This window comes from Coturnix japonica, chromosome 11, assembly GCF_054131305.1.
Source record: "Coturnix japonica strain WE chromosome 11, WE-NBRP24, whole genome shotgun sequence".
NCBI lineage: Eukaryota > Metazoa > Chordata > Aves > Galliformes > Phasianidae > Coturnix > Coturnix japonica.
This window is the reverse complement of record NC_140673.1, coordinates 18938909-18954516: the sequence shown is the minus strand read 5'-3', so window position 1 is coordinate 18954516 and position 15608 is coordinate 18938909. Positions and strand designations below refer to the sequence as shown.

At 36.4% G+C, this 15608-nt stretch overlaps 1 protein-coding gene across 4 annotated transcripts in view; it reads right to left on the bottom strand.

Annotated features, from left to right (window-relative positions):
- PIGK (phosphatidylinositol glycan anchor biosynthesis class K) overlaps nucleotides 1-15608 on the bottom strand; it is a 136065-nt gene that overhangs the window by 50530 nt on the left and 69927 nt on the right. For 2 of the 4 annotated variants that reach the window (XM_085511540.1, XM_085511541.1), the window contains exons 2-9: nucleotides 11184-11282; nucleotides 7364-7417; nucleotides 5468-5559; nucleotides 3931-4066; nucleotides 2847-2958; nucleotides 2418-2514; nucleotides 1956-2073; nucleotides 1081-1191 (exon numbers count right to left, since the gene is read on the bottom strand). In XM_085511540.1, coding sequence (XP_085367666.1) covers nucleotides 1081-1191; nucleotides 1956-2073; nucleotides 2418-2514; nucleotides 2847-2958; nucleotides 3931-4053 — 561 coding nt within the window. In that variant the 5' untranslated portion in view covers nucleotides 4054-4066; nucleotides 5468-5559; nucleotides 7364-7417; nucleotides 11184-11282. Of the gene's footprint in view, nucleotides 1-1080; nucleotides 1192-1955; nucleotides 2074-2417; nucleotides 2515-2846; nucleotides 2959-3930; nucleotides 4067-5467; nucleotides 5560-7363; nucleotides 7418-8521; nucleotides 8626-11183; nucleotides 11283-15608 lie in introns of those variants that run through there. The other 2 variants (XM_015870255.3, XM_032446246.2) reach the window with 1 other exon arrangement.

Here is a 15608-nt window from a genome sequence, read left to right as displayed (position 1 = left end):
TTCTAGAATGCTGTCAGAATGAATAGAGTAAAAGCAGAAGTGCTGTCAATAAAAAACTTGCATATTCTACTTTAACAAGATTGATTTTGAAGTTTTTTGTATCTTGTGATCAGACAGGTATTAAATTACAAGCCAGTTTCGTTCTCATTCCAGTAAAGGAATTCTGAATCTTAGTCACTGAATCAATTTTATATCAACACAATATCTGTTAAGTGGGGGCTGCTTAGACTGATTTCAACTACAGATCTGACAGCCAGGCTAAGACAAGCCTGTGTAGACAAAGGAGTAGATGCTCCATTTACACAAATGAATCAAACACAGTGTGCTCAGTCTGTGGTGATCCAAGATCATTGATACAGCCCAGCAGGATTTACAGCCACAAGGCAACATAGCAGAACATATCACTATAGTAAAATTAGCCCTGGAACAGGCATGAAGGGTTAATAAAGTAAATAAAAAATGGTTACTTTTCATGCCCTTTTATCAGTGCATATATTTGATCATAATAAACTGTTTTTTTGTGTTTGTTATTTTTTTTCTTTTATAAGTTGTTCTTTTTTCCCCTGCTTCTTAACTGAAAGCTTCATATAGTATTCAGCTAAGATATAATAAACTCCAAACACAGACAGATTTAGACATGTCTCGGTCTGGAAGGTAAGTGGAGAAATCAGTCTGTATAGGCATTCGTGAGTACACAAATAGAATCTGTTTAAGCAACTGCAAAATGCTACCAGTCCACAAAGCGTCTGCTTTCCATTAAGTTGATTTTACATATTTCAGAAGTTTCCAACTATCATTTTTTATGCACAAACATTTCATTTTATTTAAATATTTAATGAACTTTATTTATTTTTCAATGATATTTTTTTTTAATGGCTAGTTTGGGTTAACTTTTTTCTGTAGCCAACAAGCCACTTTCACACTAAGTACAATCCTCTAAATATTAAACTACTGTTTTGTTTAATAATAGCAAGAAGGCCTTCCCCACTAACTTACTCCCCTACTTGTGAGACAAACAGCAGTTGTGCAGAAAGTGCACCATGGAAAAAGTAAAATACTGAATGTTGAGACTCTACTTACGAGGTCATTCATATTTGTCTGACTGGCTGGATGAACTTCTTCCAAGAATTCCAGCATGTAGAATGTGTATCGGTCCATGAGATGGACACCAATCCCAAGGTCAGGCTGATGCTACAAAATAACATGAAACAGTTACTGGGCATTTGCAGGACAGAACTCAGTATTTAAAGAAGGGAACAGCATATAACAAAATGTTACAAAAGTTAAGCAAAATACGTTATTTGTTCTTGGAAAATTACACAAAGCAAATGACGACTCATGAAGAAACATAATGTTGATGATCTGTGTAATATATGGATTATTTTCATTTTTCTAGACTACATGCAGACAATAAGCAGGGAACTCCCTTCTTAGAAGTCCAGTGAATTTATGTACCATCCCAAGCTTCTTAGGGCTTGGAAAACAGAGCTGAGAAAGACAGATTATTTTCAGTTTGGCTTGGATCTCTTTCCCATCATTCTTTTTGTAATGTCAATGGGATGTAAGTATTGTTGGTTTTTTTTTTCCCATAGACCAAGTGTAAGAAACACAAGGCTGAATATTTCCCACTCAGATCACTCTTCAGTCTTCCCATAAGACTTTTACCCAATCTAGGTAACATATAAATTGACCATGACCATGAAGCACAGAATTCTGTCACCACCTTTAACTGAATTACCTGAAGATGATTTAGCCCGTTTCTTTGCTACAGCCCACAAAAGCAGGAAAATACATCTTAGAGCTTTGTCAAGTTGCACTTCATAACTGAGCACATTATACTGTACACAATTAGAAGGGAAATTTTAGTTTAAAAAAAAAAAAAGCAGCAATGGCTAAGCATTTAACCTACTCAGGTATTCTGAAAATCGTCTTTAGGACCACAAAAATGTACTTACTGATAAAGAATCTTCTCCTACTTGGCTGCTAGCCAAGGCAATTATATTAGGTGAATAAAATCGTTCATACATGGATGCTCCTTGACAAGTATCAATAATAAACAACAATTCATTGTACCTAAAAGAAACAAAACAGCATTCTTCATCAACTTTCTTTAGACTGAAATATAGGAACTTTGCTTTTTAGTTATGAGGATAGCTAATAGCAACCTAAAGAATAGAAGACTTTACAATAATTGATTTCAAGATGGCAAGTTCAGCCAAGTCAATTCGTGGGAGCAGTTCTCACAGTAGGAAGCTGAAAACAAAATTTAAAACTCTTCTTTCCAAATATAAACTTCCAGCTTATTCTATGGACAACAAATAGAATCATTGTTGAAAGTTCAGCTAGGCCTACCAGTAAGATTCCAGGCACATTAATGAAATACAGTATTTAAGCCCTACATAATACATTCTTATTACCTCCTTTTCTGCCACATTTGTTCAAAGGCATCAGCAAGTTCTACATTTGTGATTTCTTCAGAATCTTGAAATTTTAGGAAACCATTCCCACCATGGCCTGATAGAAAAAACACAAGTTAGGCAAGTATGTAGGTTAAGGGAAGGTATTTAGTCTGGGTGATCATCTTCCTTAAAACAAAACAACCCCAATTGTTTTGCCTCAATAAAACTTCAGCACAAGGACAGTAAAAATATAATTTAGACTGGAAACTACGTTCAATAAGTACAGTCTTACAGGTTTTCTTTGTTAGTATGGCATGTTGAGAAAAAAAATCATTCGTCAATCCTTTCTTTTTGTTTGGGCTCTACATGAGAATTCACACTTTCATACAGATCCATCCAACTGAAAAATAAATGTCAATAAAACCGTATACACAAAACTCTAATTACCTGTCATATATATTAGAATATTGCTTCTGTCATCAGAAAGAAGACGTTTAGATCGGGGAGTGCTTGGTGGGATTCTTCCTGTTAATACACGCAAGAAATTTTCCACAGTAACCTGAAAATGGAAGCAAAAATAATTTTCTAAAGATAAAAGCATGGGCCAACAATTCTAGGTTGGATTACATTAAGAAAACAATGGTACAATGCAACATGCAGTGTATCTAGTAAGATGCAATACTGTATGGTATAAACATCAATAGATATCTTCTGCTCAAGATTTTACTGCAGTAAAGCTCACAATTACACAGCATCTTTTATTGTATCTCACTAATATCAGCCTAGTGTTCTACTATATCCAATAAGACTACCGCCATTATAATTTCTAAATATGTTTTTCATTGATTTGAAAACCTGTCAGCATATACCTTTTGTTCTGCCAAAGCTGCTCATGCACTCACAAAAATGCTCCAATATTAGTGTGTGTTGCCATGGAAAAATAAAAGTTTAAATTACTTTTGCAACTCAAGAGAGGAAAAACAAGATCAATTGCAGTTACATAAGTCTTTATGTGATCAGATATCATCAGGATGGTGATTGTAAAACCTCCTATAAGGCATCCTTTGCTGTCCATGCAGACATACACAGCTGAAATGCTAGCAAAAATCCATACTCAGGAAAGAACAGAAAAACAACATATTTCTATTTTAGCATAGTAACTTCATCTCTTTATACAAAGATTCATGTCTTATTTATGCATTTAGATGCTCATATACACTTTCATCAACAATTATGCACCACTATTAAATCACTCATTTGTTGTCAGCTTTAAGATCTGCCATTAAACTGCTTGAAAGAATATTACACAAAAATACAAAGGTAATAGAACAGATTTCTATATGGTAATTATTTTACAAAAATAAGTAGCTTATGGCTTTTGGTGTTCTCTTTAATAAAAGCATAAGCTTAAGATTAGAAATATAAATAGCTGACACACATTTTGTTTGCACATCAAAAGTTTCACACTGGTGTTAAGTGTTTGCAAGATGAGATATAAAAACACAGACCCAATAATTTAAGGCATGGTTACCTCATAGCTCCTGTAATCCACTTCCACATCATCTCCATAGACATTTAGCTCCATGTTTTTATGACTAAACACAGTAGCTGGTTTAGGATTCCTGGGATTACATGCCATATCATCTGCCAGCATCAGGACAATGTGACTGTGAAATACAAGGAACACCTTATAGACGTTCTAGTTTTACATGCATCAAAAGGAAATCACAACAAAACCATCCCATGATTAAATCAGTAACTTGTAACATCAAGAAGATGCTTGTCATTGTAAGTGAAGATTTGCTTAGCTACATGGTATTTCCTTATGTACACACTCACTGTTATAAAGTTGCCACAGTGGGAAACGCAGCTGCTACTTAGCCACAGGTTTCACACAGGCCACAGCTGTTAACACCTGCAGCTCTATGGTACAGACTCACACAGACCTAGGTGACAACATCTTCATTAAATCAGAAGGCTTTTATGCAGGGCTAAATCATTTCATACAGCTCCCCAGAAGAAATCCCAGCCTGTCTGTGCCCTTTCAAGCAGATCAATTAAAAACATAATGGAAACGGTTTTGTTCATTAAACCTCAGGAGCTCACAAACGTTCTTCAAACTATTACACCACATCTGGTACACTTCTGCATGGTACATAGTGTTAACAGGAAATTCTTCTATGGAACATGTATGAGATGACAGCTAACAGATTTTGTCTTATTCACAGTAACATGAAAAGAAATAGCATTTGAAGGACTATTATAATGCTGTACCAACCTGCATGCAGACAGAGAACTACACCTGGCAGTGTCAGGGCTTGGTCAATATGTGAAACACCAAGCAGTTATGTTTACCTATGTCACTGCCTGTATGTCTACATGATTATTTTAAGAGTGATTTTGTTCTTCATTAAGTGCTGATACACTGCACACGCACTGAAAAGTTAAATGTTATCCAAAACAACTGAAGCACAGATCCTCAAAATAATCAAAGTAAATTACTTCATTTGGAATAAAATGCAGGCAGTTGAGTACAAACATGCACCATATGGCACTCTTAAAAAACACACTGTCCATACATCCAGCAAAACAACTTTGGTGTTAATCTGCCTGTTAACTATTAAGTTAAAGTAATCCAATCACGTATGTTATTGCTATTCCCTTATTCTAAAACTTAAACCCCCATAATGATTCCCACAAACAAAAACTATTCCTTAATTCATTTTGGTTTAGTTTTATCCTAGCAAAATTTTCCTCTTACAAACTGAATCATTGTGCCCATACATCAGCAAAATCATTCATAGGAACAAAAAACATTTTCCCAGCGAATTCTTTTGCTAGATGACAAGTAATTTAAAGCATCAGATACAGTTCCATTTAAAACAAGGAACAAACCCTTTCAAAACAAACAAAGAAACCCCACTGTAAAAGAGCACACCCAAGAAATAAACATTTATTTCTAAGTTACTTTAAACTGAGAAGAGAAATGTATTTTCATACTGCTTCAGACAACAGAAAGACTTCAGCAGCACATTTGAAAGGAACTGCATTCACCAAGATCTCCTCACCTGTCAGGAATACCCAGTCTCTTGACGCTTCTGTATACTGAAAGAGTGTTTGCCACATGTCGGTAATTAAACCAGAATCGAGATGTACATACCTTGAATGTTTAAGGACAGAGAAACAGCAAATTAAGTAAAATATACAAGTAGGTCTGGCTTATGCATCAGAAGACGGTGATTACAGGTATTTAACAAAGTAACAAATCATAAAGAAAATAGCAACACCAATAAAGTCATGCCATAAGCTCTCTCTCTCTGTATACATTTTTGTTGAACCAAAGAAATAAATGTGGAAAATAAATGTTATAAAAATAAATGCTCCATATGTGCTGGCTCCTGATGAAATTGACCTAAAACCCAACTAAGTATAGAAAGTGCCATGTGAGGGAATAAACCAGCAGTAACAGCGAGCAGATAGGTCTTTATTTTTTTTTCAAATTTACTTTTTCCATATCCAATGAAAGAAAAATCTAAGGAAGAGTTTTCATCTCTATAGAAAACCCTTCTGGGAGCACTATTGCATAAATGCATAAGTGAATTCATGCAGAAACCACACTGGGGAAAATACAATGGAAGTACTTTGCATTTAAGGAGTCAAACATAATAAAGAGCCATGTAAGCTCTAATCAAAATCTGAATACAAATTCTCAAAAAATCTCAAAGGAGTTCAGTTACATTAACAGGGTGAAGGGTTGGGGATGAGCCATTCATAGAATCATTAAGTTTGTAAGAGATCTATTCCCTAGGTTAGATATTATTTTATCTGCCCTAGAAAACTCTGAACCAATGAAATTCCAAAATTTTCAGAGGAAATCTGCTGCATTTCCTTGCTGGCCTTATCGTTGTGCTCACAATTACATCAAGTTCAATACTTTTCATTTGTTCCACACCAACAGCAACTTTCCTTTGCAGACAAATTTCCTTCTGTCTTACCAACCTTTCAAACATACGAAGAAAAAAGTTTTATAAAAGACCTGATTTTAAAACCAGAAAAACAGGAAAGAAGGAATGACCACAGCAATGCAGGCAGTTTTCTAAATTCTTCAACTCCAAATTAAACAGAAACACCTTTAAGCATATTTGTGCTATCAAACATCTTTTTTTTTTTCTACCCTTAAAGAGACTCAAATCAAAATTCAGTCTGGAAGGATTCTCAAGTCCATCGGTTATTTGTGTTTATTTGTTAATAGTATTTAAAGTAATACTTAATGTTTTCATGGTTTCTAGTTTGTACTTTATAAAATATAGAAATTATTCCTTCTAATTCAATTTGTTACTATTTACTTTCATTTTATGTTGCTAAATTTCAGTATCTGTAAAACAAACATCTGCTACTGAGTAATCATGATAGTGTTCTGAAACAAATTAGTCATTAAGACCTGAGCTGTGATTAAGAACCAATTCTGCAGTATGATTCAAAGTTAATAAAAGATTCATCGCAAAGAAAAAAATTGACAACAGTTGATTTAAACATTATGTCTCCTGAATTTATTTTATTCTAAGCCTGTTATCACAAGTTAACAGACTGACTAAGGTCACACAAATCAGAAACAAATTATACCTTCCTGGTCAAAGAGACACACCTCTCTGATACTGTAACTATATGTTGGTTCAAGATGCACTGTGATAATTTAACTGTTTTAATGCCATTGAACTTTAGCTTAATGAAATCTGCCAGGTATCTCTATGTTCTAAGTGCTTGATGTGCAATTGCCTGGAACTGATAATTTTATTACAGTTAATCAATTTGCAGGGATCACTTCAGATTTTTTTATTTCCGAGTCTTTATTCTTCCATTCCATTTCTTTCAAATGAGCAGCATTACTGAGCAACTGCTGCAAATACTGCACATAATGAAAAGCTGCAAACTTCTTCCATAGAATTTGCCAGAACTACGCTTACCAGAACTGCCCAGTTATTTGTATGTCCACTTCTGAAGAACTGTTCTGCTTGATCCTGAGAGACAAAGACAATATTAAATGTTTTTCAGAAGAAAGAAATAACCATTTCTGCTTTTGTTTCCACAAAACAAAGAATGTTTGACGCATTCTTGCACTTACCATACCTAAAATAAAATCTACAAAAGCTTGAAAGCCAGAGATTTTTCTTATTCCATGTCACACATTCTACCCAAGTTAGCTGAGCAGTAACTAATGTTTCCTTGAAACTTGGTAAACAACAAACAAAAAGATCCATTAGTCACTTCCAGCTTAGTTAACAAGGAAAGCCCACGCATGTCTATACCATAGTATGCTCTGAGAACAAAATACACTAATTTATGGACTTACAATTCCTTTCTTAGTGAGGTAAGCAGCTTGGATGAAGTTCTGTTTTATTCTCTTTGTTTCTTTAGAAAAAGTCTTTCATCTTGTTTCTAGCAGAGAAGTCAACCTATAGTTTTTAGCTCCGTGTTTGGAAACAAGGAGCCAGGGCAATGGCAATCCACTATCTCAATCTATCATGGCTCACACCAGCCCTTTGCAGGGCACAGGGCCATTTCCAAGCAGACTACATACACCAGGACACAGAGATGGGCCAGGACCCCAGAAGCAGTGCGTGCACTGTGCAAAAATCATATTGCTGATATAAGAAATCAGCACAGCGGGCAATGCAGCACACAGACTCACAGCAGGCAGAGCTGTAGCATGAAGACCAGTGGAACTCTTTATTCACACACAACTTTACAAACAGCCAGAAAGGCAAAGAGAGCCTGCACAACTGAAAGTTACACTGCATTACCATAACAAAACTGCATTCCAGGAGGATGCAAACCTATTAAAAGGAGGACTTTTTTTCACTAAGCAAGCTGCACGTGTCCGACCAGCAGAGACGCGCTGCTCCCCTGCACCAAACCCTATTACCCAGACAGAGCTCCAGCAGCCGGGCTGGGGCGGAGCGAGGCGGGGTCCCACCCCACGAGGGGCAGTCCAGTCCAGTCCAGGCCCGGGCGCTGCGGTGAGTGCCGGCAAGATGAAGGAAGCAGCTCCCAGGAAGCAGAACGGAGCCTGCGGCGCCGCTCGCCCTCTGTTCCCACTACCGCTCTCCTTCCAGCCCTCGTACCTGGATGCCGCCGGCGAGCACCGCGCCGCAGCACCCCAGGAACAACGCTGCTACGGCGGCGCCGAGCCAGCGGGCGGCAGGAATGACGGCCGCCATGTAGCCCCGCTCCCGGAAGGGGAGGCCCTTGAAGCTGCTCCCTCCGGCCCAGCGGGAGGAGCATCTTCAAGGCACCGAAGGGGGTGAAGGAAGGGAGGGAGAGCAAGGAGAGCGGATCTTATGTCCAAATGTCTTGCTCTGGCTTTGCCTTTTAGCACACATGGCTCATCCATCAGAGCCAATGAATCATCGGGCTTGTAACACAATCTATCAGGCCATTTGGTATGATTTTTTAATTTCCACTGCCTTGCCCTTTCACTGTCATTGCTCAATTGTCTGATGCCTTCCATTACAAGATACGGAATTTGCCCTGAACCGTGGAAGCTATTTCCTGTGCCATGCATTTGTCATCAGTAATGACTTCTCAGACAGGAGCATATTTTCACGTATTGATGCTGGAATTTCATTATTGTTACCTTTGCTGTTTGAGATCATGACTGATTTCCTCATGATAAACATAATCACCTGCGATTCACATTTTGTGCCTACAGCTAATGAACATGTTCCCTATCAAAGAACATAGCCACCAGCTCCTCTTATGCTTGAGCACGTCTCCTGTGTGAGCCTATAATGAACACACTGAGAACTGCTGTGGGTATCTCTGTCCAATAGTCCCCACATGTAAGTCCATTAGTCCCTACATTACAAATCTTCTGGCTCCAGAATGCTACAAGAATTTAAAGTGGGATCAAGTATAAGATTTCTCTTTGCCCTGACAAATGTTTCTGCTGTTACCTTATCCTGTTTTATAAGCTGGTCAGCTGATTTTGTATTCTTTGACTTGAGTGGTTCTTTATTACCTTTCAGCTCGCCTGTGGGGGCAGCCTTGTCTAGTGGGTGGCACCCTGCCCGCAGCAGAGGGTTGGAAGTGGATGGTCTTTAAGGTCCCTTCCAACTCAAGCCATTCAATGAATCTATGATTCATACTGAATGAAAAGTTAAAGTCAGATGCTACAAATAGAAAGAACTTCTTACAAGGAATTTATTTTGTGGCATGAGAAGTAATTAGCATCTATTCGTTTTGCTTTGTTAATAAAACTTAAAACCATCAAATTCACTTACAAACTCCTGAACCTTATGAAATGTGCATCACAAGCAACCTTAATCACGGCATTCTTTGAATTGTTTGACTATAGTTTTATTAATATTCTTTCCACTCTATATTGTTATGCAAAGAAAAAGGAAGGAATATTCCTGTAATGAATCTGACTGCACTTGAATGATGTAAACACAATTGTTCACGTTTGGACTCTACAGACATCGACTACTTGTTCTGAGCAATTGAGAACTGAAATATCACTTGCGGGGGATGAGACATTTCAGACACTGGGTTTCACAGACAGAATAGTTTAAGCCGCACTTGTCAATATTGCTGCTGTTTGTCCTGACTCTATGTGGCACAATACAGTAAGGTTCAATTGGCTCTTGATATAAAAGCATAGCTGCAAATTCACCACTTGTGTCATATGCTGTCTGCTGCAACATGTGAGCAGTGTTTAGACCATCTGCAGCAACACTGCAAGTGTCACTCTTTTATTCTAAGCATTCAGGTCATATTGATGCCTTCGCTTCCCACAGTGGAAACAGCACTGAGAGCAAGTTCAGTTTCACAAGCACTTTGGAGACCAAAGGAATGGTCATTATTCCGTCTGATTTGTAGCTCTGTTATAGTGTGCAGTTCAGCTTTTTAAGTCTCTCTAGCATTTTTTTGCCTGCTAGATACCCTTAGCCTGTTCCAGTGTATTTTGTAATGGATCTCTTCCCTCTTCTACTCATGAATTTTATTTCTGTACAGCCTGTCTTTCATGGGCTTTAGTATTCATCAGCCACACAGGAACATCCCAGTGCTTCAGGCATTATTCCTGGAGGTGGCATCACTTGTTATTTTTTTCCCAGCAAGACAGTAAAAAAAAGCTTTGTCTTTATTTTTTTCATCTCCATGCCCTGTAGGCAGCTCTCAGTACAGATGTGGTGTTTGGTGGTGTTTGCTTCCATGCTTGTAGGGGGGTTTTTATCTAGAATAAAGCTCTATGCTATCTGCTTCTCATTTTCATTCTGCTTTATTTTCATGCTAATCACAGTATTTTTCATGCTCAGAGTCTTTTTAGATTGACCTTTGCCACCATGTTTCTTGTATCTCATGCTGAGTAATTAGAAAGGACACCGAATGTGTATTCCAAAATGATTTGTAATTAAAACAAGTATTTAAAAAGCTGCTGTAGCTGCAGCTGGGATTCACATTGGTGTTCTTCTTGGTGCCCTTCCAGATTCTTCTCTCCTCCAGCAGGTTGCTCTGGCCTTAATCCTCTAATCTAAACAGTCTTGAAATTGCCCTCTTAGAGCCATCTGTCAGTTCCTCCTGCCCAGCATGGTGCCTGGCCTTCCTCTGAGGAGGGGCAGCAATTGCAAATGAAGCCCATAAGATACTAAAACAAGAATTTGTGCCTAGGGTTTATCTCAAAATTTTTGGCTACAAAGTGCGTTGTTGTGCTTTTATGTATATGTATATATATAAACGCCAATCAAATAACTAGATTTTTGCTTGTATTAACCTCAGTTATGTTACCTGTATCTTAGCGTCTCTTCTTGCTTGCGTACTCTTGATCCTGGTCCCGTGCTTCTTCTGCTGTTCTTATCAGACTTGTACACATTGCCCAATGACTTTCTACAGTAGAAATAAGATAAAGAAAAAAAAAATTAGCTCATTTATTGTTCTTGAAAAATGAAAGGAACTCTTGTGATGAAGTATGTCAACAAGACAGATTCATAAGGAATCGTCAGTAATAGGTCAACTATATTATCACTAAAATAATGCAGATTTATTACTTTCTTCATTTTGGCTGTCAGAACAGTACATTCAGAAATTCAGAAAAGTCCCTGCAGATCTCCCATTTCTATATTGCTTCTGGGTTTTGTAACCAACAAATGAGTCTGCTCAAGTTTGGTGTCTGAGCTGATAAAATTGCTGCCCCTGGATAAAACCTGGATGGAAAAAAGTAAGCAAATTAATGATAGATTTTAATAATTTGTTTGTCATTTGCATGGCATTATTTTGTTTGTTTTAGGTGTTCTTTTTGTTGTTATTTGTTTTTTTACCATTTCCATTTGTGGGAGAACGGCTTTTCTACAGAAGGTAATAATTTAGAAGATATACAATAGCAAGGTAATTCTGATAAAAAATATGCAACAGTGTTATGGTAGTAATAAATACAGAACTTCCAAAGGACAATAGCTACACAGACATCTTTCTTCTAAAATTATAGTCAAAATAATTTTACTGGACTGAATGTTTTAATAGATACTGTTTGTACACTGGTTGAAACATCAAAAACTACATTTTTGTTCATCCATAGAATCCAGGCTTATGTATAGCTTGGAATCAAACTGGACAATGTTTTTCACTCTTATTTACAAAGTGAAATTATGGGAATATTTTTTCACAGTGCCTTTTGAGGTCAAATTAGAGCTCAGACAAAAACCTTGGACCCTAGAATGAAATTCAGTTGACGTTTGTTCTTACTGAATTAACCATCTACTATGTCATTAGTGCTGCTTTGTAATTAATGACTCAAATCTCATCAAGTGTGTAGTTTCCATTATGTTGAATTGTGCAATAATCATGTTCAGAAGACATCGGGTTACAAACAGTCCCAATGGCTTATCCTGTCAGTAACATAAGTAAAATTTGAGAAAACAAAATATAAAAAGAAGTGGTACCTTGTTTATATTGTTTGTTAGGTGTAGTACCAGTCATCCAATATTAAATTTGGTCTAGTAGAACAATACCTTTTCTCAACAGAAATTGATGCTGAAAACTTTGATCAATCATTCTCTTGTATTGATTTAACAAAATACATGAAAAATGCAGCAGTAAAAGAATGCCTTCATCTTTTTTTGCACCATCCCCTCCTTTGCATTTTTTTTTCCATTGATATTTCTAAGGGATTCATTCTAAGATGGATAACTTATGGGTTTTTTATTTAGGAACAAGATATGAATCTTATTTAAATTGCTCTAAGTAAAGCTAAATGTAAAATCATAGTTCTACACTTAATTTCAAGCTGTGGATATAACACATCATGTTTGAGAATCCTTAAGAAGTCATCATTTTTATTCCACTCTAGTTCTGACATCTCTGTGCTATGTCTGTCACACATCTGAAACATGCCAAGTATTGGAGTGTCTCAGGTGTCATGGATTCATGGTTTTTCATTGTTACCCCACATCGAGAGGTGGGAAGACCTCCTTGTAGTGAATTAGCCGAAGTTTTCTCTGCTTTGCTAGTTAAATTGACTCAAGTGAAGGGCTATATTGCTGATGAACTGATTTTAGCTCCCTTATCATCACTTAAAGCTGTTTTGTGTATTCTTAAATTACTCTACAGACTGCAATCTAAATATATCCTTTTGTCTTCTTCATTTGAAAGCCAGGTTTTATTTTACTCTGTTGAGAACTACTCATCAGCTAAATGAGAAAACAAGCGCAAAGTTTTGAGAATTACAGGCTGAATGCACATAAGCAATACCTGAAAAAAAATAAATGGACTTGGTATTATGAAAATGTAATAGAAATAGACAGTGAATAGAGTCAGATTTGAAAAAGGTTACTCAGACACCAAGTACAACAATGCTGATTAATGTTAAATATTTGAACAGTGAATATACTGTATCTAGTCAGTCGCCAGCAAGGTTATGTAGATCACAGTGTGATGAGTTATTAGAACTGATTGGTGGAAGATGGCACTTGAAAGGCAAAATTTAAGGCAAATTCAAAAACAGGCCATTGAGATATTCCCAAGAATATACTTAACAGATGGAATGATTTAATATATTAAAAAATAATAATAATTATAAAGCCACCATAAATATGGGCAATTCTTTTTGTGTTCCCAGGTGTTATGTGGTGGAATGGATCAAAAGAGTCAAAAAATTTTTTAGACAAAGGATTCCTCAAACATTTTAGAGTAGCTGGTAAGCTGGGAACAAAAGTAGCAATGGATCAGCAAACCTTAAAACTTCCCCAGACTGTTGAAGAGACATAAAACACAGAGTCTGGCTCCCTCCTCAGCTACTTTTAGCAGGATACTCTAAAAGTTGCTGTAGGTCAGATGGAAAGCATTCGTGCTGAACTTAGCAGGGAATATCCTTCAACATATTACAGCTTCTAACTCTGTTATACTTAATGCTTTTTGGAATTAAAAGTACTCATTTCTTTGAGCGTATTTTCTGGAAGCTGTTTCCAAGTAAAAATGCCAGAATGACTTACTTCATCAATTGAAATGATAACACTTGGGAGCCAGATTTTACTGTGATTTATAGAAATGCAGCATTGTTGGAGTTTCCTTCTGCGCAGTAGGTCAGTTAAATGCCTTTTCACCATTAAAGTGCTGGCACTCACTGCCAAGTGGAATTTTACTTCAAAAATGGAAAGGGTTCTTACTTAAGCAAGAGCGTAGATGAAACTAAGTAAGAAATTTAGCAAGAAAGTGAACTGGAGGCTGGGCAGTCCCGTAGATACCTCATTTCTTAAAAGCCAGATTCTGTGGCATAAATTGATCAGGGTATTGTGCAAGCTGAGAACTGCTGAGATGAGAATACATTTGGTTATGAATTCTATGTAAGGTTTTCTATATTGTTCTGCAATTTTCTCATGAATAAAAAAATGAAGGCTTTCTTTTCACCTCTAATAATAATTGTGAGGAGTGTATCCTAATGAGATTTATATACTCTAGAAACTGAAATATACTGTCAAGAAGAAGTCACAGTAATAACAGTAATTAGCAATACATTCATACATATCTGTTGGTTCCATGTATCTGACCTGTTTTATGACCTGAACAAATTATTTTAGCTATTAAATATATATTACATGACAAATTAAAACCTATGTTTACTGTGGTTAATGATCTTTTATACTTTGAAGACAAGCATTTTAATTTACACATTAATTCGAGGTGAATGATTTTTATATGTAGAAAGGACAGCAATCAGTCAATCAGTTTCAACTATTCAGTATCTTAATAGATACATCTGCAAAAATATTTTCTCAGTGACAATCATCTTCCCAAGTTTTAACTCAGAGCTAGCAATGATTTCCTAAACAAAAGTTCTCTCATAAAGTGCTGAAAACTTTATATTTTGTCTTGCACTTGGAAAAAAATAAAGAACAATCATTGTGTGTGTGTATATATATGAACAATATATAAAGCACAGAGCCTGATACAGGACCCAGTTTCATAGAACATTCAGTGTCATAACTTTAGCATAACTTTTACCTCACCATCACCACATGTTCACATTGGTGAAATGGCCATACTCCCCTAAGTTCAGAAACCCAAAAACTCAAATAGCACAATCCAAGTCAATAGAGTCAGGTATTAATTGAGTATATGCCTGGCTTCAATATTACTGACTACAAAGGTGATTCAAACCTGTTTTCTGCAACACCCTCTTCATTTTTTAACAAATTATTGACTGAGTGCTCTGGAAGATAACAATGTTCTGACAACTGATTAAACATTCAGGGGAAAAAAGAAAAAGAAAAGTGTTTTTGGAGCTCGAAAATCATTCAAGTCAAGCTTTCAGTAAAAGGTCCAGTGTTTAAGCATTTCAAATACATACTATTTATAAGGTCTATTAGCAAAGAGATCGTGTATCTGAAGAAACAACATTTGTTTATCAGATACAGAAATGTATGCTCTCTCGTTTAGAACAGATGTGGTAATCAGATAATAATTTGACTTCACTAGTTATAAAAATAATAAACACTTTCCATCTGTTCAGCAGTTCTTACCCAATGATATCAAAGCATTCAGTGTCAATTTCATGATATCTTGAAACCAGGAGACTGCAAATCTTATTCAACATTTTGGGGGTGTTTTTTACTATATAGATTCATTTTTACTCTCTCAATTGATTAGGTTTACCTGCACATTTCCAGAGGATGAAGAAAATGACTTGATTTTTGGGAGGTTGTTATATATCATGATGTT